This window comes from Oncorhynchus clarkii, chromosome 1 (genome assembly GCF_045791955.1).
Source record: "Oncorhynchus clarkii lewisi isolate Uvic-CL-2024 chromosome 1, UVic_Ocla_1.0, whole genome shotgun sequence".
NCBI classification, from domain to species: Eukaryota; Metazoa; Chordata; class Actinopteri; order Salmoniformes; family Salmonidae; genus Oncorhynchus; species Oncorhynchus clarkii.
Genome location: NC_092147.1, coordinates 30,736,248 through 30,760,205, shown reverse-complemented (window position 1 = coordinate 30,760,205; position 23,958 = coordinate 30,736,248). Strand labels below are relative to the sequence as shown.

The window sequence follows — 23,958 nt, the reverse complement described above, 5'->3', positions numbered from 1 at the left end:
TGCACACGCTTTTTCAGTTCTGCCTACACATTTTCTATGGGATTGAGGTCAGTGCTTTGTGATGGCCACTCCAATACCTTGACTTTGTTGTCCTTAAGCCATTTTGCCACAACTTTGGAAGTATGCTTGGGGTCATTGTCCATTTGGAAGACCCATTTGCGACCAAGCTTTAACTTCCTGACTGATGTTTTGAGATGTTGCTTCAATATATCCACATAATTTTCGTTCTGATGATGCCATCTATTTTGTGAAGTGCACCAGTCCCACCTGCAGCAAAGCACCTCCACAGCATGATGCCGCCACCCCTTCATGGTTGGGATGGTGTTCTTTGGCTTGCAAGCCTCCCCCTTATTCTTTCAAACATAATGATGGTCATTATGGCCAAACAATTATATTTTTGTTTCATCAGACCAGAGGACAATTCTCCAAAATGTACGATCTTTGTTCCCATGTGCAGTTGCAAACCGTAGTCTGGCTTTTTTTATGGCTGTTTTGGAGCAGTGGCTTCTTCCTTGCTGAGCGGCCTTTCAGGTTATGTCGATATAGTACTCGTTTAACTGTGGATAGAGATACTATTTAGGGTATGTAAACATTATATTAAGTAGCATTGTTTAAAGTGGCTAGTGATATATTTTACATCAATTTCCATCAATTCCCATTATTAAAGTGGCTGGAGTTTAGTCAGTGTGTTGGCAGCAGCCACTCAATGTTAGTGGTGGCTGATTAACAGTCTGATGGCCTTGAGATAGAAGCTGTTTTTCAGTCTCTCGGTCCCTGCTTTAATGCACCTGTACTGACCTCGCCTTCTGGATGATATTGGGGGGACTAGAGAATACATTATAATATTAGCAGCACACTTTATAAATATGGGTTCCAGTCCATCCAGTCCAGCTCCTTTTGTGATATTTATTTAATTGAAGAGAGGCAGTATATCAGTTGGTTTCATCTTTATAAAGTTACATTTCTGATTTGCGGTGTTGATCTCCTGGTTCCATGTATCCAGGCTGTATCACATCCGACCGTGATTGGGAGTGCTATAGGGCAGCGCACAATTGGCCCAGCGTCGTCCGGGTTTGGCCGGGGTAGGCATCATTGTAAATAAGAATTTGTTCTTAACTGACTTGCCTAGCTAAATAAAGGTTAAATAAATAAAAACATGGAAAAAAGACCTACAGAGGATTGGGAAAGTATTCAGACCCCTTGACGTTTATCACGTTTTGTTACTTTACAGCCTTATTTTGTGATGGATGATTTTTTTGTCTTTTTCTCATCAATCTACACACAATACCCCATAATAACAAAGTGAAAATATGTTTTTAGAAATGTTTGCAAATGTATAAAAAAAACCTGAAATATCACATTTACTTAAGTATTCAGACCCTTTACTTTGTTGAAGCACCTTTGGCAGCGATTATAGCCTCAAATCTTCATGGGTATGACGCTACAAGCTTGGCATACCTATATTTGTGGAGTTTCTCCCATTCTTCACTGCAGAAGCTCTCAAGCACCCGCAGGTTGGATGGGGAGTGTCGCTGCACAGCCATTTTCAGGTCTCTCCAGAGATGTTAGATCGGGTTTAAGTCTGGGCTCTGACTGGGCCACGCAAGGACATTCAGAGACTTGTCCTGAAGCCACTCCTGCATTGTCTTGGCTGTGTGCTTAGAGTCACTGTCCTGTTGGAAGGTGAACCTTTGCCCCAGTCTGAGGTCCTGAGTGCTCTGGAGCAGGTATTCATCAAGGATCTCTCTGTACTTTGCTCTGTTCATTTTTCCATCGATCCTGACTAGTCACCCAGTCCCTGCCACTGAAAAACATCCCCACAGCATGATGCTGCCACCACCATGCTTCATCGTAGAGATGGTGCCAGATTTCCTCCAGAAGTGATGCTTGGCATTTAGGCCAAAGAGTTCAATCTTGTGTTCATCAGAGCAGAGAATCTTGTTTCTCATGGTCTGAGAGTCCTTTAGGTGCCTTTTGGCAAACTCCAAGCAGGCTGTCATGTGCCTTTTACTGAGGAGTGGCTTACATCTGGCCAGATTGGTGGAGGAACTCTAGAGGAACTCTAGAGCTATGTCAGTGTGACCATTGGGATCTTGGTCACCTCCATGACCAAGTCCCTTCGACCCCGATTGCTCAGTTTGGCCGGGCGGCCAGCTCTAGGAAGAGTCTTGTTGGTTCCAAAATTCTTCCATTTAAGAATGATGGAGGACATTGTGTTCTTGGGGACCTTCAATTATGCAGACATTTTTTGGTACCCTTCCCCAGAACTGTGCCTCAACATAATTGAAATAATAATGTAATTGTTTTTAAGCCAGCTGTTTTTAGTCAAGATGTTTGTGTTTTTAATGTAATATGTAATTGTTGTACTGTATGTGTGTTTATAGTTTTGTTTAATGTTATGTTAGTGTATGTAAGTTGTTTTGTCTGAAACGTTGTTCCCCCTGCTGCTATTGGACCAGGTCTCTCTTGGAAAAGAGATATTGTCTCAATGAGAAAAAACCTGTATAAATAAAGGTAAAATAAATAAAAAATAATAAAAAATAATGCTGTCTCAAAGCTCTACGGATAATTCCTTTGACCTCATGGCTTGGTTCTTGTTCTGACATGCACTGTCAACTGTTGGACCTTACATAGACAGGTGTGTGCCTTTCCACATCATGTCCAATCAATTGAATTCACCACAGGTGGACTCCAATCAAGTTGTAGAAACATCTCTGGGATTATAAATGGAAACAGGATGCACCTGAGCTCAATTTCGAGTCTCATTGCAAAGGGTCTGAATACTTATGTAAATAAGGTATTTCAGTTTAAAAACATTTGTAAATGTACAAACATTTCTATAAACCTGTTTTTCCTTTGGAATTATGGGTTATTGTGTGTAGATTGATAACTAAAATGGTTTATTTAATCAATTTTAGAATAAGGCTGTAACGTCACGTCAAAATTTTCCGAAGGCACTGTAGCATTAATGGAATTATGGGTAGAATTATTATTTGAGGTAACAGATGAGCTAATAGGTGAGAAATAGTGATTAAAAACAGCAGCTATATCTGCTGGCTCATGACTGTCCTGGAGGATTAGTTGCTGAATGGGTTGGTTAGTTAACCTATTTAAAAGGTAATACAATATGTGTATTTCCAAAACTGCTGTGCTTGTTTTTGAATTCTTTATAAGACTATCCATATAGAACGAGGCTTTTACATTTCTAATTTTAGTTTTACTGGCGTTTCTTAATTTTCTATATGATTTCCAATCATTCTGATCTTTGGTTCTATGGTACTTGGCCCAGGCTTCATCTCTTTCTCTGAACAGATGCATTAAGCTAACACATGGAATTGTTTTAAGATGGTCATACCATGGATCATTTAGATATTTGATTAGGAATTTTAGGACCCCTTTAGGTGTAGAAAAAGTATATATTTTTGGGGGGATATAATGTTTTCTTTGACCTTTACTACTATAGCCCATAGAGACGCATTGAATAAGACATTCATAAATACGAACGATCCACCTACTGCTATTGTCACTATGAATGGTGGATAGAGGGCAGGAGAGACAAAGTGACTGCACCTCAAAAACTGTGGGTCCTCAGGGCAGCTGCCAGAAGCTGTGGGACTTAAGTGCTTCCATGGTTGGTCTGGCATGATGGATCTGATTACCACCAGGACTGGCCTAGCCTTTAGAATGAAACTATACACAGCAGTCAACACATATTACCATCTGATGATGATGAACTCTGTAAGTGAAATGCATTCAAACATCATTGTATTTGGTAAGAAACTGTTGAATGACAAGTGCTTAGAGACATTTATTTAGAATATACAGCAAACTACATACAAAAATACTATGCATCAAAATATGTTAATGTTTAAACAGAAGGAATGTCTTACAGTTAAGTTACATGGCAGCTGTATTAAATTTTACTTCAATTGCCATAAGTGTAAATTATATTCTAGAGGAACAACAACCACTAAAGTCTGTATTTACGTTTGTAGTGTCCAGATATGTAACTCAGCAAAAAAAGGAACGTCCCTTTTTCAGGACCCTGTCTTTCAAAGATAGTTTGTAAAAATCCAAATAACTTCACAGATCTTCATTGTAAAGGGATTAATCACTGTTTCCCATGCTTGTTCAATGAACCATAAACAATTAATGAACATGCACCTGTGGAATGGTCGTTAAGACACTAACAGCTTACAGACGGTAGGCAATTAAGGTCACAGTTATGAAAACTTAGGACACTAAAGAGGCCTTTTTACTGACTCTGAAAAACACCAAAAGAAAGATGCCCAGGGTACCTGCTCATCTGTGTGAACGTGCCTTAGGCATGCTGCAAGGAGACATGAGGACTGCAGATGTGGCCAAGGCAATAAATAGCAATGTCCGTACTGTGAGACGCCTAAGACCGCACTACAGGGAGACAGGGCTGACAGCTGATCATCCTCACAGTGGCAGACCACGTGTAACGACACCTGCACAGGATCGGTACATCTGAACATCACACCTGCGGGACAGGTACAGGATGGCAACAACAACTGCCCGAGTTACACCAGAAATGCACAATCCCTCCATCAGTGCTCAGACTGTCCGCAATAGGCTGAAAGAGGCTGGACTGAGTGCTTGTAGGCCTGTTGTAAGGCCGGTCCTCACCAGACATCACCGGCAACAACGTCGCCTATGGGCAAAAACCCACCGTCGCTGGACCAGGACTGGCAAAAAGTGCTCTTCCGTCGACAGGACTGGCAAAAAGTGCTCTTCACTGACGAGTCGCTGTTTTGTCTCACCATGGGTGATGGTCGGATTTGCGTTTATCATCGAAGGAATGAGCGTTACACACTCTGGAGCGGGATCGATTTGGAGGTGGAGGGTTCGTCATGGTCTGGGGCGGTGTGTAACAGCATCATCGGACTGAGCTTGTTGTCATTGCAGGCAATCTCAACGCTGTGTGTTACAGAGAAGACATCCTCCTCCCTCATGTGGTACCCTTCCTGCAGGCTCATCCTGACATGACCCTCCAGCATGACAATGCCACCAGCCATACTGCTCGTTCTGTGTGTGATTTCCTGCAAGACAGGAATGTCAGTGTTCTACCATGGCCAGCGAAGAGCACGGATCTCAATCCCATTGAGCACATCTGGCACCCTTTGAATCGGATGGTGAGGGCCAGGGCCACTTGCAAGTGCCTTGGTGGAAGAGTGGGGTAACATCTCACAGCAAGAACTGGCAAATCTGGTGCAGTCCATGAGGAGGAAATGCACTGCAGTACTTAATGCAGCTGGTGGCCACACCAGATACTGACTGTTACTTTTGACCCCTCCCTTTATTCAGGGACACATTATTCCGTTTATGTTAGTCACATGTCTGTGGAACTTGTTCAGCTTATGTCTCAGTTGTTGAATCTTGTTATGTTCATACAAATATTTACACTTGTTGAGTTTGCTGAAAATAAACGCAGTTGCTTTTTTTGCTGAATTTGTGTTGTTTTGTCATGGAACTAATGTATGAAAATACATGCCCTGCTATATCTACAAAACATTTGGAGAAACAACATTTTATTTTTCTCTTGGGCAATTTAGAATTTACGATAATGAAGTGCTGATTTCCATAATCTCTTTAATTGTACTTAAGGCATATAAGTCATAGGATTTGTATGTTTTCTTAGCCTTTCATATTGGGCAGAAAACCAACGGCACTAAAACAAAACACCCTTTGGTTGCATTGGGACTTATAAATAACTTTTTGATCCACCTTCTTTTCCGATAATTGTCTTGAAGGCACTGTATACAAATGTGCTTCAAAACAATCAAACTCCCTTTCATACTAGAGCTACAACATACAAAACATAACACATTTTTTTTTGTATTTCTAGTTAGCCCACCTGCATTTTGAATGAATAACATAATTCTACACAACCATCTGGTTTGTTGGCTACACATGTATCTCCTACTGTATGTGTTCTTAGGATTGCACATCTAAAGGACTTGATGGCCCAACAAATAATTGTTATTCATACGGTTACATTCAAATAGTTTTTGTGATTTTTAATTGTCTAGAAATGTAATGCTTTTGAATCTCTCAGCCATCAGTTGTTACCTTGAGATGTTGCTAGTGTCTAACCTGTAATGTTGAATAGGTGGTGCTGATATTGTCACGAGTCCGACCGAGGGTGTTTCCCTTTCCCGGGCAGGTGGCGCTCGGCGGTCGTCGTCACCGGCCTATTAGCTGCCACTGATTGCTTTTCCTTCCCTTCCTTGTATGTTGAGTGGTAGCACCTGTGAATGTTTAATTAGTTTGTCTTTATTAGACAGCCGGCCCGCCTGGTTGTTGTGCGGGATTATTTCTATGTAACCTTCGGCTCTGTGGTATAGGCACGTGTTAGTGTCCGGTCGGGATTGTTTCCCATTGTACATTTTGATTCCCTGTGTTTTGGGAACGTAACGTTTTTGTGAGCACCCTGTGGTGCATTGGTGCGATTAAAAGACGCGCAGCATTGAACTCTGTCTCCTGCATTTGACTCCACACCCACGACACCCGGAGCATTACAGATATTCTAAGAGCATTAATAACATTTACAACTGTATAAGCAAGCTATATTCTTGTTCCACTGATTTTCTAAGAGGAAAGGTTGAAATAAAAAAAATCTACAAAATCAGGACATTTTCTTTAGAAAAGTTACAAGTTTTTTTATGTGATGAACATTGCTACATCTACAAACAATGAGTCCCACTACAGCTCCTCAAAAGCAGAGAGTTGTTTCATTTGCTCCACTTGCATAGAGTGCCTCCTTACAAGTTTCTTCTTTGACTTGAGCTGGACTCTATTTGGTGAGTTTGCTGCTACTGGAGCTATTGATCTGAAACCTGAGGCAAGAGGGGATGAGGGCTTGCTGCTGCTTCCAATGTCAGGTATAGGAGGGTTGGGGTTGAAGTTCAGGGGGGGTAGATGGCCAGGCCGGGTATGGGAAATGTAGTCCAGCAGTAGAGTCCCTGAGCCTCGCCTCTCCAGGAGGCCTGGTGCGCACCGTCGTGCTGTGCTGGGAGATGACGTGCTGTTGTTGATGTCTATGGACTCCCTGGAGTTGGTCAGAATGGCTAACGGAGATCCGTTGAGTTTCTTCCTTTCTAAAGGAACCTTAGGAGAGTCCAGCATGCCACAGTCTGAGTACAGCTGGAAGTCTGAGTCATAGTGGTCAGTGCCTAGCCATCTCCTGTAGACTGTGTCTCTCAAACTGGCTGGCCCAGTGTTACTGCTACTGTCCTGCTCTGCAGGGACGGTGCTACGCCTGGCTAGGGGCTGGTGCTGCTGACACAGACTCCTCTCATATGCCGAGTTGGAAGTTGGAGGGACAGATAATGAGGATGAAATTTGTGGAAACAACACATCCTTGCCATCCACACTGTTTTGTCGAGACAGAGTCGATCTCTTGGACAGAGAAAGTCCATTGATGCTTGTGACAACGTCCTCATCAGAGGTGGTTCTTTTACTCTCCTCGTGGGCCGCAGCTGGAGCGAGGACGGAGGGAGCGATCAGCCCCCAGGGCTCTGACTGCAGACGTTTCAGCTGGGGTAAACGAGCACGCTTGGGGTTGGCTGGTCGCCGCGTGGGAGAAGTCGGCCCATTGGGAAGCTTTGCTGCTGTGCTGGAAGATGTTTTCAACTTTGTCTGGAAACTGAAGACAGTGTTGTGCTGCTCGGCTGAGTTAGGTGATGAGGAGGTGTTGAGTTCAATGTCAGAGGGAGTGGTGCAGAATGCAGCGGAGCACTTATCCTCTAGCTCTGTGGAAGGGGGGGCATTCAGGTACTGCTTGGTGGTTTTGGTGCCAGAAGGTGACTTGTCTGTGGTGATAATGATGACCTCTTTGCCCTTGGCTTTACATGCGTCTAGGAGACCCTTTAGGGTCTCCTTATCGTCTCCGTTAATGGCATAGACCAGAGCAGAGGCCCCACTCCTGTCTTCCAGACTTGGGTCTGCCCCATTGGTCAACAGGTGGGACACCACCTCATGTCCCGCCCTCTGGCTGCAGGCGTGCATCAGGGCTGTCCGGCCTGCTTTATCCTGGATGTTGGGATCAGCCTTGTTATCCAGTAGGTACTTAACCAGTTTTGCCTTACTGACGCTCTGCGGGTCGCTGTGTTTGGACATGCAGGCCACCATGAGCGGTGTCTCTCCTCGCTCGTTGCTCTCATTGATGTAGGCACCCCCATCCAGCAGGAGCCTGGTGAGCCGCAGGCGTCGGAGCCACACCGCCTTCAGGAGAGAGTTCCCGTCTGTCCGCAGCTCTAGTATGTCTGCCATCATTATCAAGACATACACAGATAGTGCCCTCCCTCAGTGGTGAAAGGCAGTCACTACCTGCAGCCCTTCAAACAAAGCATAGATTATTTTGCATGATATGTTGCTTAATATATAGGTCGGCTTACTGATTCATCCATCTAGTATTATCACAAACACACAAGCACAATGGATACTTTCCAAGCCTCTCCCAAGACTACCACCAGGAGGCAGTCTGTGTTCTAAAAATCTATTTTATTAAGACATGAACAGGTATGGAAATTGTGGAAGGAACTTTATACCTATTTAGGTAGTTTTATTGTCAAAACAGTAAACTGTGCTAGTGGCAACGAAAAATATATACTTTTGTGAATAGTGGTCAAAACTTGTCACATGTATCTTCTGTAAGCTTCCATCTCCCTGTGTAAAACATCAATTAGATGGAAGATTGTGCATCATAGCCTATATGTAATCAAGCCATTTATCTTGAATGTATTGCTTGTTAGATATAGATGGACAATAGCCTAGTATTCAATATTGTAATGTTATTTTGTTATTGTTGCTCTGTAATTGACCAATTAATCCCAGATCTAAGCCTATAAATTAATTAGCTGAACTTTTCGATCATTAAATACCAATAATAAATAACATGACATATTGAGATAATCATATGGCTGTAGAAAAAAACATCGTCACCATAAGCGCTAATCATCCTAGAAGAGTTGAAGAGTTGGGTCACATGTTTTCAGCAAAAACATCTATGTAATGTTCAGATAATTTTTTCTTACTCGATTCAACGACAACTAAAATGTATCTTCTTCGGGTAGGCTACCTAACGTACATTATCTGTTTAATAGATTACCATTAGACTAGGCTATACCGCGTCGCTGTCCATGGCCCTCATTTTGGATAACTTGTGTTAGAGATGCGCATCTGTTAGAAAACGTTTCACTACAAAATTCCTGATCTGTTGTACAATTTAGGCGACTTTTTTTTTACAGACATGTAGTACTTACTATGATTCCTTTATGTCGTTAAAATAACAGGAAACTTGTTATCAGCAGAAGTAACCCGAAGGACCACAATTTAATGTGTTATTTTGACTCTTCACATAACCATGGACTCCTCACATTTAATATTCTCATTAGCTAAACTATCTTCCATTATCGAATTATAATTTACTTGTCTACTCAAAAAGGTGTGTGGGATTTAATATATATATATATATATATATATATATATATATATTAATATGTAGACTATTTACGTTTTTTGTGAAAATAACCTGCATTAATCCACATATTCTTATGTTCAAGATATCAAGAAGGTGTAACTGTCATTCCACCACTTATCTTACCTGATGCAGGCTTGTCATGTTCAAAGGTGTCCCAATGTTTTGTCATTAGCGACCCTGAAACATAATGGGAAAAAAATGAAAATACAAGGTTCTTCTTTATAATCCCTGAATTTATTCGGAGCTTCTCAAATACTGTCCTGGTTTAGGTTCCGAGCTCTGGGAGCATAGCTCATCATGCTCCTCGCTTTTGTTATGGAAACGTTCTAAATCAATCCATTAGGCGGCATTCCTTTCACTGCGCATTCAATAACCACAACCTCAAGATACTGAGGTTGTAAATAACTTTCTTTTTTTTTGCCTGGTGAATGAAACGTGCATTTTCTTGACGTCAGAGTCGACAAAAATAAAGATTGCGTCTGGTGAGAACCTCTGTCATGCATCACACAAACAATCCAGTTCTACCTTCCAATAAAATGGAAAGGTTCACAGTTTTATAACACACATTTTTTTTACAGCATATAATGACAAAACATTTTTATAGATTAGCCTATGTCTCACTTCCACAACATAGGGAGAATCAAGATTCAGTATATACAAAAAGTATAATTTAATATTTTTGTACACTGGAAGTTATGCAGTTTCATGTGATCATTCATATTAACATCACAGATGTTGAGCCAGGGAAGGTGGCTGTAACTTGTCTGCCCTATGACAGAAGTGGAAAACTTGTGCTGAAGTTAGGTTCAGTAGCCTAATCATCTCAGGGTGTCTACATGTCCAAGACATCAAAATTGTAATTTGGTTGCAATATTTAGCCCTCCTGACCACAAAGACAAATACACTCATGTTTATTTCTTGAATACACATTGCAGATGTTTTTTGACATTTTTGTCTTGGATTTATTATATTGCAAAAATAATGGGTAAATCATCATCTTGAAAACAGGACATGTTTACAGCACAATTAAAGAGGCCACAACTTGTTCCAGCCATCACAGCCATACTGCCTAATAGGGACATTTCTATTTATAGGTTGCTATGAGACAGCAGAGAATCAGTTCCTGATGAGAGCTATGGAGTTCTCAGCTCTGCAAGGAACAGGTAATCAGAACAATAACATTGCACCAAGAAACAGGAGGGCTCTTATGTCATTTACCCAAATGTATTTGTTGATGATGTTTTCCATTTGCACAAAGAATCCCAAAGCCCATTGATCATTAGCCCTTATGACCCCTGCATTTTTCCTCATAGGGGACAGATTTATCACTACTCTGATGTTGCAGGACTTTAACAGTCAAGGATGTCAGTGATTTCCCCCCTAGTGATTGCTTGACAGACTCCTGGGAAATGTTGTTATTTACCAGGGAGGCAAACAGGAGAGGTGGTTTATGGAACAGCAGGGAGTCACCTACTTCCATGCTTGTGTTCATCCCAGGAACTGATAGAAAGTCATTATGGCTGTCTGGCTATTCTGTGTAGGAACAGTCCACATGGTTCTTGGTACAGACATCACTTAAAAAGGAGAGGTAATCCAAGGAAAGGGCATTGCCTAGATGTAGATCTCTGAGAGGTAAAAAAAAAAAAGTAAAATATAATGGAGTCAAGGCCTTCTGATGAGAGTTGTCAAGCAACGAAAAGGGATCTTTGTTGGTGGATGTAAGCAGGGAGGCTGTAATATACCATGATAATTGGAATAATGTAGATGCTGAAATAAGACACAGTCTGTATCATTTTGAGGTGAGGGGCTAGTCTATCCACACTGGTGCCACTTCAGGGAGGTAGATTATGGAGTGGGGATCATAACACAGGGCAAAGCCATATTCCCCAAGCTTACCGGTCTAAGCACGTTCATTAACTTGGGAACTACAGACATCAGCAGTCTCCATATGATCTTTGCCCCAACGCTGCTGTCGTCTGCAGCATATTAAAGGGGAAATAAATAATTAAAACAGAGAGAATAAGCGCTGTTACCCATGGGAGCAGATCCCATCTTCAGTACATCGCACTAGCCAATTAAACTCAACTCCCTGATATACATCACATCCACGAAGTTCAGCGGCAACTAGTGTGGGTGGACTGGAGCTCCGACGTCACATAAAATTAAGTTTAGATAAAAACTACGGATTTCAGCACCAAAAGAATAGCGTGCAAATACACAGTATTTTTGTTTGCTGAAATCTGTAGTTTTTTTTCATGTGATGTCGGCACACACTAGTCATGCCAATGTTCCCTCTAAGCTACACGAATGCGCGCCACGCAGAAGACATTTCTGCTCATGCAGAGATGCATGAGAGTGAACTTCACTCAACTTTCTAGTTTTTCCCTTTAGTTAACACTATCAACATTTCCCTTTACTGTGGGAATTGTGATCGAATCATCGGAATATTAGCCACTTTCAATGTTATCTACCAAAACAAAACCAACTATGCAAGACATAGTATAAAAAAACTGTGCAAGAGATTTTCTATTAGGCAGAGCGCATTGGAGTAGGATTATATTGCATTGACTGGGATGACTCAGGCCTGTACTCTACACAGACTGGTGAGTCATAACCAATCAAAGCTGCAGTAAGCTTACATGCAAATAGTTGTTGACATATTTGGATCTGTGCCATTCACTTTGAGCTAGACTGTGTTTATAGCATGAGTAGATGAGCTTGTTTTTATGTCAAAGTGAGAGCTGTATGTTGCCACCTGTGCACATTTGTTCATATTCTTTGCTAGTTAGTGAGTTATTAGCCCAGTTATAGCTGATTTCTAGTCAACAATGGTGGAGTGGTTATTTCCTACAAGAGCACATAATGTGCGCTTTTCTAGCCATCTTTGAGAGCTTTTTTTAAATAACTTATAGGGGCAGTGTTGTATTTTGAGACAGTCTTGAATAAGCTAAGTAGCCAAAAGACCGATGGTAGCATCATGTGTCTGATTCTCTCTAATAATGTTATGGGAATAATAATGTATTTTATTTTGTAAAGGGGTTTCTTGCATCAAACAACACAACATTTTCAGTCACCTCCTTGTCTGAAGGACAAGTGGATAAGCAGATTAATGTCAAGCCTTTTTCTAAAGTCTCATGGAATGTAGGCCAACATTGAACACCACACATTTGCTGCTACAGTAGACTTGTTGACAGATCAGCTATTTCTTTGTTAATATGTTATGGGATCCATTTTGTTTTTTATGGTAGGCCACTCTGGTAGGCCTACATTATGATCAAATAACCACATTAGTCTACTTGGCCACTGTTAAAACTGTAACTTAAAGCAGGTACAGCCTCAGTGGTCACAGTAAACCCGCACTGGAAGTTGCACAGGATTTTCACAATGTTCAAGTTTGCGCTCAGCAGAGAGGAAGTTGGCTCAGTGATGAAAAAAATTAGAGGGAACATTGGTCGCCACTCAACTCAGTTGATGTGAAGTACATCCTGGAGTTGAGTTTAATTGGATAACATCACACCTGCTGCACTGCCTCCTTTTAAACATAGCATTTTGTCTCTCGACTCTGATATCATGCAATGCTTCTCGATGGGCTAAAAGAACAGGGGGTGTATTTCTGGATCATACCTATGAAAAGTTCAAGCTTGATATAAATGAAACAACATCTTTCAAAATTAAGACATTTGAGAGTTTATTTTGTTTTAATTAGACAACCCACAACAAGTACAGTATGACATCCCAAGAGATCTGGAGGGTTTCCCAAGATACAGTCATATGGAATCACATCTAATGGTAGGAAACAGCAAGACATATCCCAAAATAACAATGTACAAGTTAGATCTCTGTACTAGTTTAGCATTGTCTTTTTTTATGATCAACTGAGATCAACATGAGTGAAACTGAGTGAGACAGTTGAAATTTGAATTCTACTCAGATGCCATGCCAATTTATGATGTACATTTGGCGCTATACTCCATCATTTTGGATTTGAAATCAAATATTTCATATGATGTGACAGTACAGAATGTCATCTTTTATTTGAGGGTATGTTTATACATATCCATTTTACCCCAGTCTTACCGTTTTAGAAATTAAATCACTTTATGTACAGTTGCAGACAAATATATTGTCACCCTTTCACTTTTCTTAAATAATTCAAATATCCTCTAAAATAAGTAAAACAATTTAAATACTTGTTTAGTTACAATGTTATTGGATTTTCAACAATGCAGAACTATTTTTTTTTTGTAAACTTTAGTTTACCATTTTATTTTTTGAAAATAAAGACAAATGGTCTGGACAAAAGTATTGGCACCCTGGAGCTAATACTTGGTTGCACAGCCATTGGCCAAGATAAACATTTGTTGGCAGTTATTTTTTCTTGTAGCTTGCTGCACCTTTCTACTGGCAATTTGGCCCACTTTTCAGCAGCAAACTGCTCTAATTCTTCAATATTTGAGGGGTGCCCTTCACCAGCTGCTGATTTTATCTCTCCACAGGTTATGGATGGGATTCAGATCTGGACTCTTCGCTGGCCACTCCAGAACAATTCAGCGTTTTTTTCCTTGAACCATTCCATGGTGCATTTGTTTGGGGTTGTTGTCCTTCTGGCAGTTCCACAACCTTCAACAGAGACAGAGTTTTTGGACACTGGGTTGAACATTGCACTCCAAAAGACCTTGGCATCCTGACCCTCCCTACAATCAAATATGGGGAGCTTTGATAATGCTGTGGGGTTGATTTGCTGCCTCTGGTACTGACGGCCTTAAACATTTGCAAGGCATCATGAAATCATCAGATTAACGGGTGTTTTGGAGTCCAATTGTTAACCCATTGTTCAAAAACAGGGTCCCCATTGAAGGTTGTGAGTCTTCCAGCAGGACAACAACCACAAACACACATCAAAAAGCACCAAGGAAAAGTTCAAGAAGAAACGCGAGAGCTGAAAATTTAGTCTACTGACTACATCACACACAGCATTAAAATAGTCTAATGATTCTAATCAATTTCAGACAATCATATGGTTTCAGAGTGTAATATTCTAATCATTCTAATCATATAATTCTATTAACAAGCAGTTAGTGAAGGGTACCACTCAAACGTGGAAGAATTAGAACAGTTTGCTGCTGAAAAGTGAGCCAAATTGCCAGTAGAACGGTGCAACATGCTCATTGATGGATACAAGAATCATTTGTCTGAAGTTATCTTGGCCAAAGGCTGTGCAACTAAGTACCAGCTCCATTTTGTTAATGCCGAATGTCTTTATTTCCTTAATTAAAATTGTAAATTTAACTTTACAAAAATACAATTGGTTCTCCAATGTTGAAAATCCAATAACAAGGTATACAAACATTTATTTACTTGTTTTTACTTATTTTTTACTTTTTTACTTACTTTTTTAAAAATGTATTTATTTATTTTTTACCTTTATTTAACTAGGCAAGCCAGTTAAAAACATCTTTGGGATCGGTGTCCTTCCATGGGACGGTTGAGCTAATGTAGGCTAATGCGATTAGCATGAGGTTGTAAGTAACAAGAAGATTTCCCAGGACAGATATTGGCAGAAAGCTTACATTCTTGTTAATCTAACTGCACTGTCCAATTTACAGTAGCTATTACAGTGAAATAATACCATGCTATTGTTTGAGGAGAGTGCACAATATTGAACATGACAAGTTATTAAAAAACAAATTAGACACATTTGGGCAGTCTTTATACAACATTTTGAACATAAATGCAATGGTTCATTGGATCAGTCTAAAACGTTGCACATACACTGATGCCATGTAGTGACCAAAATCTAAATTGCACCTGGGCTGGAATAATACATTATGACCTTTCTCTTGCATTTCAAAGATGATGGTACAAAACAAAATACAAAATAATGTTTTTTTTTCTCTTTTTCTCTGTATTATCTTTTACCAGATCAATTGGGTGATATTCTACTACATTCCTTTCACATTTCCACAAACTTCAAAGTGTTTCCTTTCAGATTGTACCAAGAATATGTATATCCTTGCTTCAGAGCCTGAGCTACAGGCAGTTAGATTTGGGTATGTCATTTTAGGCGAAAATTGAAAAAAAGGGGCTGATCCTTAAGAACAAATTATTTCTTACAATGACTGCCTAGGAACAGTGGGTTAACTGCCTTGTTCAGGTGCAGAACAACAGACTTTTACCTTCTCAGCTCAGGGATTCGAGCCATAAACCTTTCGGTTACTGGCCCAACGCTCTAACCACTAGATTATATGCCACCCCATTCTAAATTAGAATATAAGATGTTAATAAACACTTCTGCATTAATGTTGGTACTAACATGATTATGAATCATCAGGAACAAAGATCATACCCCCCCTAAAAAAGGTTAACCTTTGCTGTTATTGGTGAAGGTGAGAGGTTAGCATGTCTTGGGGCTATGATTTTTGTGCCTCTGATTTTTGTGCCTCTTTCACTCAACATTATTCACGATTCATTCATGATTATCTGTAATCATGGTAGCATCCACATGAATGTAGAAGTATTCGGGAACATATTCTATTCTTATTTAGAAAAAAGTGACTCCAAAATGATACAATACATTATTTACCATTCATTTCTATTGGGAACAACATAATCTGAAACACAACCAAAACTAACTGCAAGTACTAGGAATATGGCGGCTAGGAATTTGGGACCAAATACTTTTGACTACTTTAATACACATAAGTGAATTTCTCCAAAATATTATGGCACCTTTAAATGGGAGGACTAGATACATGAAGTGATTTCATTTCTAAACAGTAAAACCGGGGTAAAACTGATATGTATGAAAATACCTCCCCCAAAAATATGACATTCTATACTTTCACATTTATAGCATACTGCCATGTGTGCATTGCTATGCTTATAATGTGAAGAAATAGCCTAATAGTTTAACATTTTAAGCTAAACATTCTGATCTGTTGCGTCAGCCACATTGCATAAAAAAGTATTTTTGATGCTAGTGGTTGTATTAATTGGGATCTGTCGTATACCCAACTGTCCCAGACTATGTTTGGAATATTCATTTCTTTCACAGAATAGAATAGGTCAAATTTGTACAATGCGGGATAGTAGATTGACATAGGCTAGTTCTTTTGCTGTTCGTTAAGCTTACTCATCTTGTTGGCTGACAAAGTCAATGTGGACAGTTCTTCCAATATCTTCAATATGCACCTCGGAATTGGATAAGGATGTGCGCAGTTCAAATCAAATCAAATTTATTTATATAGCCCTTCGTACATCAGCTGATATCTCAAAGTGCTGTACAGAAACCCAGCCTAAAACCCCAAACAGCAAGCAATGCAGGTGTAGAAGCACAGTGGCTAGGAAAAACTCCCTAGAAAGGCCAAAACCTAGGAAGAAACCTAGAGAGGAACCAGGCTATGTGAGGTGGCCAGTCCTCTTCTGGCTGTGCCGGGTGGAGATTATAACAGAACATGGCCAAGATGTTCAAATGTTCATAAATGACCAGCATGGTCGAATAATAATAAGGCAGAACAGTTGAAACTGGAGCAGCAGCACAGTCAGGTGTACTGGGGACAGCAAGGAGTCATCATGTCAGGTATTCCTGGGGCATGGTCCTAGGGCTCAGGTCCTCCGAGAGAGAGAATGAAAGAGAGAATTAGAGAGAGCATATGTGGGATGGCCAGTCCTCTTTTGGCTGTGCCGGGTGGAGATTATAACAGAACATGGCCAAGATGTTCAAATGTTCATAAATGACCAGCATGGTCGAATAATAATAAGGCAGAACAGTTGAAACTGGAGCAGCAGCACGGCCAGGTGGACTGGGGACAGCAAGGAGTCATCATGTCAGGTAGTCCTGGGGCATGGTCCTAGGGCTCAGGTCCTCCGAGAGAGAGAAAGAAAGAGAGAAGGAGAGAATTAGAGAACGCACACTTAGATTCACACAGGACACCGAATAGGACAGGAGAAGTACTCCAGATATAACAAACTGACCCTAGCCCCCCGACACATAAACTACTGCAGCATAAATACTGGAGGCTGAGACAGGATGGGGCAGGAGACACTGTGGCCCCATACCCGATGTGTCTGTCTTCACTTGTAGCCTGTAAAAAAGACCCGATCATGTTATCACAAATCAGGTACGACCCGGATGCAGACAGTGTCAAAGAAACAAACGTTTATTTCTAATACAGGGGCAGGCAACCGACAGGTCAAAGGCAGGCACGGGTCAGTAATCCAGAGAAGGTGCAAAGGTTCCAGAGCGGCAGTCTCAGGGTCAAGGAAGGCACGGGTCAGTAATCCAGAGAAGGTGCAAAGAGTCCAGAACGGCAGTCTCAGGGTCAGGGAAGGCACGGGTCAGTAATCCAGAGAAGGTGCAAAGGGTCCAGAACGGCAATCTCAGGGTCAGGGAAGGCACGGGTCAATAATCCAGAGAAGGTGCAAAGGGTCCAGAACGGCAGTCTCAGGGTCAGGGAAGGCACGGGGCAGTAATCCAGAGAAGGTGCAAAGGGTCCAGAACGGCAGTCTCAGGGTCAGGGAAGGCACGGGTCAGTAATCCAGAGAAGGTGCAAAGGGTCCAGAGCGGCAGTCTCAGGGTCAGGGAAGGCACGGGTCAATAATCCAGTGAGGTGGGGCAAGGTTTAGAACGGCAGGCAGGCTCAGGGCAGGCAGAAGGGTCAAAACCAGGAAGCACTAGGAAACAGGAGCAAGAAACAGAGAAAGGTGAAACAGACATGTGAGGGAGAGGTGCTTCGGAGTGTGAAGCACTCAGGGAGAAGGGCACAATGCAGCACTCCGGGCCAAGGGCACAACAGCCACTGGCCACAATGAGCATTGATTTCTTTAGGGTGCATTAAGACCACACAAAGGTGGATGCATCCGTGGAATTAGAGGCAATATCAAGTGCTTGTCAAATTGTGAATGCGAGACTGGTGAAGTGTGTACAGCCTGCGCAAAAAAAAACAAATCAGAGCTCATGCCTTTCAAGCAGCATTTTTCTAATCATCATTAGAGTCGCATCATGCAGCCTTATAACGTATTAACATTCAAAACATATAGGCCAATGTTTGTAGAACAACTAAAGTTACATTATTAACTCTAAATGAAACATAATGGAGTACCTATTTATTTGTTAACAGCTCAACACACAATAGCTGCATGTGCGCACTCCCTCAAATCATTTGGAGAAAATAAACTTTTTATTTTATTCAACTTTGTTCAATTGTATTCTTCAAATTATAAAATTATATAAAATAATGCCACAGAATTCTAAGCAAATCTTGTCTGCTTAATGAAATAGTGTAGCTCACAGCCATTTGGCAAAGCCAGATGGACCTAACTTAAGGACAATATGTTATTCTGTTCTTCTGAAATAGACTACATTTTCTTCATATCATGCTTCTTTAGACCTATCTAAAATAAATAATAGATTTATTGTGAAGGTGTAAGCTATTTTACATGGATTAAATGTAGATATTCCAAAGGTCTGCATCTTTGGAAGCCAGGAGATGCTAAATGTGTTTTTGTTAATTAACAGTCAATAACCGTGAGACCGATAGTTATTTGCTTGACAATCACCGGCTGATGAAATGTCGTACCGCCACAGCCCTAGTTGAGGTCAGGGATCTGTGCAGGCCAGTAAAGTTCTTCCACACTGTTCGACAAACCATTTCTGCATGGACCTCGCTTTGTGCAAGGGGAATTATCATGCTGAAACAAGAATGTTCTTCCTCACACTGTTGCCACAAAGTTGGAAGCACAGAATCGTCTAGAATGTCATTGTGTGCTGTAGTGTTAAGAGTTCCCTTCACTGGAACTAAGGGGTCTTGCACGAACCATTAAAAACAGCCGCAGACCATTATTCCTCCTCCACCAAGCTTGACAGCTTGCACTGTGCATTCGGGCAGGTGGCGTTCAGATATGTCCGTCTCACTGCCAGACGGTGAAGCGTGATTCATCACTCCGGAGAAAGCGTTTCCACAGCTACAGAGTCCAATGGCGGTGAGCTTTACATAACTCCAGCCAACACTTGGCATTGAGCATGGCGATATTAGGCTTGTGTGCAGCTGCATAGCCATGGAGACCCATCTCATGGGGCGGCAGGTAGCCTAGTGTTTAGAGCATTGGACGAGTAACCGAATCCCCGAGCTGACAAGGTAAACATCTGTCGTTCTGCCCCTAAACAAGGCAGTTAACCCACTGTTTCTAGGCTGTGATTGTAAGTAAGAATTTGTACTTAAATGACTTGCCTAGTTAAATAAAGGAAAAATAAAATGAAGTTCCAGACTAACAGTTCTTGTGCTGATGTTTTTCAAGAGGCAGTTTGGAACTCAGTAGTGATATTTATGCGCTACGCACTTCAGCACTTGATGGTCCCATTCTTTGAGCTTGTGTGGTCTACCACTTCACAGCTGAGCTGTTGTTGCTCCTAGAAGTTTCCACTTTACAATAACAGCACTTACAGTTGACCGGGTCAGCGCTAGCAGGGCAGAAATTTGATGAACTGACTTGTTGGAAAGGTGACATCCTGTGACGATGCCACTTTGAAAGTCACTGAGCTCTTCAGTAAGGCCATTCTACTGCCAATGTTTGTCTAAGGAGATTGCATGGCTGAGTGCTTGATTTCTATACACCTGTCAGCAGTGAGTGTGGCAGAATTTCCATATACTTTCTTTATATATAGTGTACTTCTATTGAAGTAAATCTGCCTCTGTTCCATGTCCAAAACAGAGAGGACTTGAAAGTCTTACAGAACATATTTTGTAGAAGGAGCTGTTTAAATGCTACTCATTATCAAAAGAGCTTGCTATTTTCATTCTCTTGATGAATTCTCTCTTAAACTGGGGTTTCTTTAGACCTCACCACAGTATTTATTAACATATTCTTCCATAACAGGTAGAGATATCCCATATGTTTTGTGTTGTTGCAGAGATGGATGTTGGTTGTGGAACTGAGACAGTTGTCTCTTTAAAAAGTGAGTCTGACATTCTCATGGCATTTGGTGTCTCAGCGATTGCATCAACTGAATGTGTAGGCAGTGACAGCGATGAACTGGCACGAACCTGGCTACAGCTTTGTCCTGGCTCTATATAGCCTCTCTACTTTTTCAGTTTTGGGAAACATTTCCTGTATGTTTTGCAAATCCGTTATCCTCTGCTTCTGTTATTGGGATATAAGCAGTGGATAATATAGGGATTTCTGCTTCCATTTATTAGATTATGTCCCTTGATGTACGATCCATTTACAGTCCCCCTTCCTACTGTCTTTTGATATTGAGATGTGTTATGCTGTCACACCGGAAGCCTTGAAATGGTTCCGCTCTTGCTTCACTTTGCCGATGTCCTCTCAGATCTCACAGTGCAGGCCAACACCTGCCCCTCTCCCGGCTAACAGTAATTGTTTAAGAAGAGCATTATTCAAGAGCATTATACAGGCAACCTTTTTGCTGGGTGATTATCGTGTGTGGCGGCCGTATCCTAGGAGATTGGTGAATATCTAACAAGGAGTTTGGTACTCATTTTGCAAAGTGGGTGCTTTGATGTCCTCTGTGTTGAATTTTTCAGTTTCTCCTCAATATCACTCCTTACGAAGCAGTAAGCCTAAAGGTTTAACATTGGTTGCTTATTAACAGTAAACTCCATATTGAAATGGATAACCTCTCATTGGCCTGCATTAATCAAACCGTCAAATGCTAAAACTAGGACTGTAATGCCATAGGTCACAGCGATACCAGGCAGCAATGTCCAACAATACTGGAGACCATCCTCTATAAGGCAGATGGTTGTCAGGCATTCTACCTGCATCTTATGTACCTTCAGATTGTTCTACTGTGTGTTTAAGGTTAGACCATTGTTTATGTTTTGCTTGTTGTCAGATTCCCAGATTATCAGCTGTAGCGCTATTGACTGCAGGTGGAATAGTTGCCAAATGTACACTACCGTTCAAAAGTTTGTGGTCACTTAGAAATGTCCCTGTTTTTGAAAAAAAGATCAGAAATACAGTGTAGACATTGTTAATGTTGTAAATGACTATTGTAACTGGAAACAGCTGATTTTCAGGTTGGCCTTCTAGGTTGAGTTGCAAAGAAAAAGCCATATCTCAGACTGGCCAATGAAAAGAAAAGATTAAGATGGGCACTGCTGCCTGTTCCCCCCGCTACCATCCGGAAGGCGAAGTCCGAACAGGTGCATCAAAGCTGCGACCTAGAGACTGAAATACAGCTTCTATCTCAAGGCCATCAGACTGTTAAACAGTCATCACGAACACAGAGAGGCTGCTGTCTACATACAGACTAGAAATCAATGGCCACTTTAATAAATTGATCACTAGTCAATTTAATAATGCCACTTTAATCATGTTTACATATCTTGTGTCATGACGCTGGCCTGTCTGGGGAGGTTTATGACCCCATAAATACCTTTCCCCTTTTTCCTCTCTCTACTCTACCAATGTCACTATTGAAAATCCCGTTGTTAACATAGAGAGTCTGGGAACATCAGAAGATGGTAAACAGAACCATATTTCGGTAATCCAACCAGTTGAAAATATGCGTTGGTACTTAATGAATATGATGTCAGATCAGTTGGCGTCTGAGACATTATTACTGATGATAGGACGACATAAACTGTATCTTGGAAAGTCCACACATTCTAGTTATCAGATTCACATGGAATTGTTGCACAATTTAAAATGTTTAAATATTAAACTATTTGTGTCAAAGATTAAATGTAATTTTAGCTTCTTAAATGAGAGAACGATTTGTCATAACACCACTCTGCGTTGGGTGGGTAGTCTATGTTCGTTTTTCTATGTTGTTCCCAGTTCGCCAGCACAGCACAGTGCGGTCTGTTCCACCTCGCCGCACTGGCCTGGCTACGAGGAGTATCCAGCCAGGTAGGGTTGTGCAGGCTCAGTGCTCAAGACCTCCAGTGCGCCTCCATGGTCCGGTCTATCCGGTGCCTCCTCCACACACCAGGCCTCCGGTGGCAGCCCCACGCACCAGGCTGTCTCTCTGTCTCCTTCCTCCAGGTGCTCCCTCCTGTCCAGCGCTGCCAAAGTCTCCCGTCTGACCTGAGCTGCCAGAGTCTGTCTGTCCTGAGCTGCCAGAGTCACCCGTCTGTCCTGAGCTGCCAGCGTCTCCCGTCTGTCCTGAGCTGCCGGAGTCTCCCGTCTGTCCTGAGCTGCCGGAGTCTCCCGTCTGTCCTGAGCTGCCGGAGTCTCCCGTCTGTCCTGAGCTGCCGGAGTCTCCCGTCTGTCCTGAGCTGCCGGAGTCTCCCGTCTGTCCTGAGCTGCCGGAGTCTCCCGTCTGTCCTGAGCTGCCGGAGTTTCCCGTCTGTCCTGAGCTGCCGGAGTCTCCCGTCTGTCCTGAGCTGCCGGAGTCGCCCGTCTGTCCTGAGCTGCCGGAGTCGCCCGTCTGTCCTGAGCTGCCGGAGTGGCCCGTCTGTCCTGAGCTGCCAGGGTCGCCCGTCTGTTCTGAGCTGCCAGAGTCGCCCTGTCCGGTGCTGCTGGAATTTCCCGTCCATTCGGGGCCCGCTGCTAGGGTCCCCAGTCAGAGGTCGGAGGCGAGCGTCGCTGTTCTAATGGCGCCACTGAGGCGGGGAAAGAAGCGGGAAAGATGCTTTTTGTCCATCTGGCAAATGTCTAGGATCTTTTACTTCAGCTCATGAAACATGGGACCAACACTTTACATTTTGCATTTATATTCTTGTTCAGTATACATTTTGTTTCTCACGGTTTTGCCTGTAATCTCAAGGTCAAACATACAGGTGTGAAACCTTACTGACATGAAGCAAATCAATCATAACTAGGGCTGTGGTGGTCACAAAATGTCTTCAGCCGGTGATTGTCAAGCAAATAACTCTCGGTCTCACGGTAATTGACCATTAATAAATATAAACACATTTATCATCTCCTGGCTTCCACACGCCTACATGCCATTGATGCAGACCTTTGGGACATCTACATTTTATTGTCTAATAAATCCATATAATATAGCGTACACCTTCATAATAACCTTCCATTATTTATTTTAGACAGGTCAAAGAAACATGATATGAAGAAAATGTAGTCTATTTCAGAAGAACAGAATAGCATACTCTTAGTTGTCCTTATGATAGGTCCTCATCTGGCTATGCCATACTGCTGTGGACTACAGCTGTTCAGTAAGCAGACAAGATTTGCTTAGAATTCTGTGGCATTATTTTACAGTATGAAGAAAACAATTAAACAAAGCTGAATAAAATATAAATATTTTTTGTTCCAGACAACTTGAGGGAGTGCGCACATTCTGTGTTGAGCAGTTAAAGCATTCTGCCAATATCAGATATGTCTATGTCCTGGGAAATGTTCTTGTTACTTACAACCTCATGCTAATCGCATTAGCCTACATTAGCTCAACCGTCCCGCGGGGCACCCGCCAAACCTGAAGAGGTTCACAAGACTCCTGGAATATCCTTTAGGGGTTCTTCAAATTG

General features: G+C 41.8%; 1 protein-coding gene across 1 annotated transcript; it reads right to left on the bottom strand.

Annotated features, from left to right (window-relative positions):
- Positions 1-6,726: 6,726 nt before the first annotated feature.
- LOC139416069 (ankyrin repeat domain-containing protein 34C-like) lies at positions 6,727-8,298 on the bottom strand. The gene has a single exon (XM_071164324.1). It carries the CDS (start codon positions 8,296-8,298, stop codon positions 6,727-6,729), a length of 1,572 nt encoding a protein of 523 aa, XP_071020425.1.
- Between the last annotated feature and the right edge of the window lie 15,660 nt (positions 8,299-23,958).

What these genes read in the sequence shown, in the direction of transcription:
- LOC139416069 (XM_071164324.1), bottom strand. Translation starts at nt 8,298, where the DNA reads ATGATGGCAGACATACTAGAGCTGCGGACAGACGGGAACTCTCTCCTG.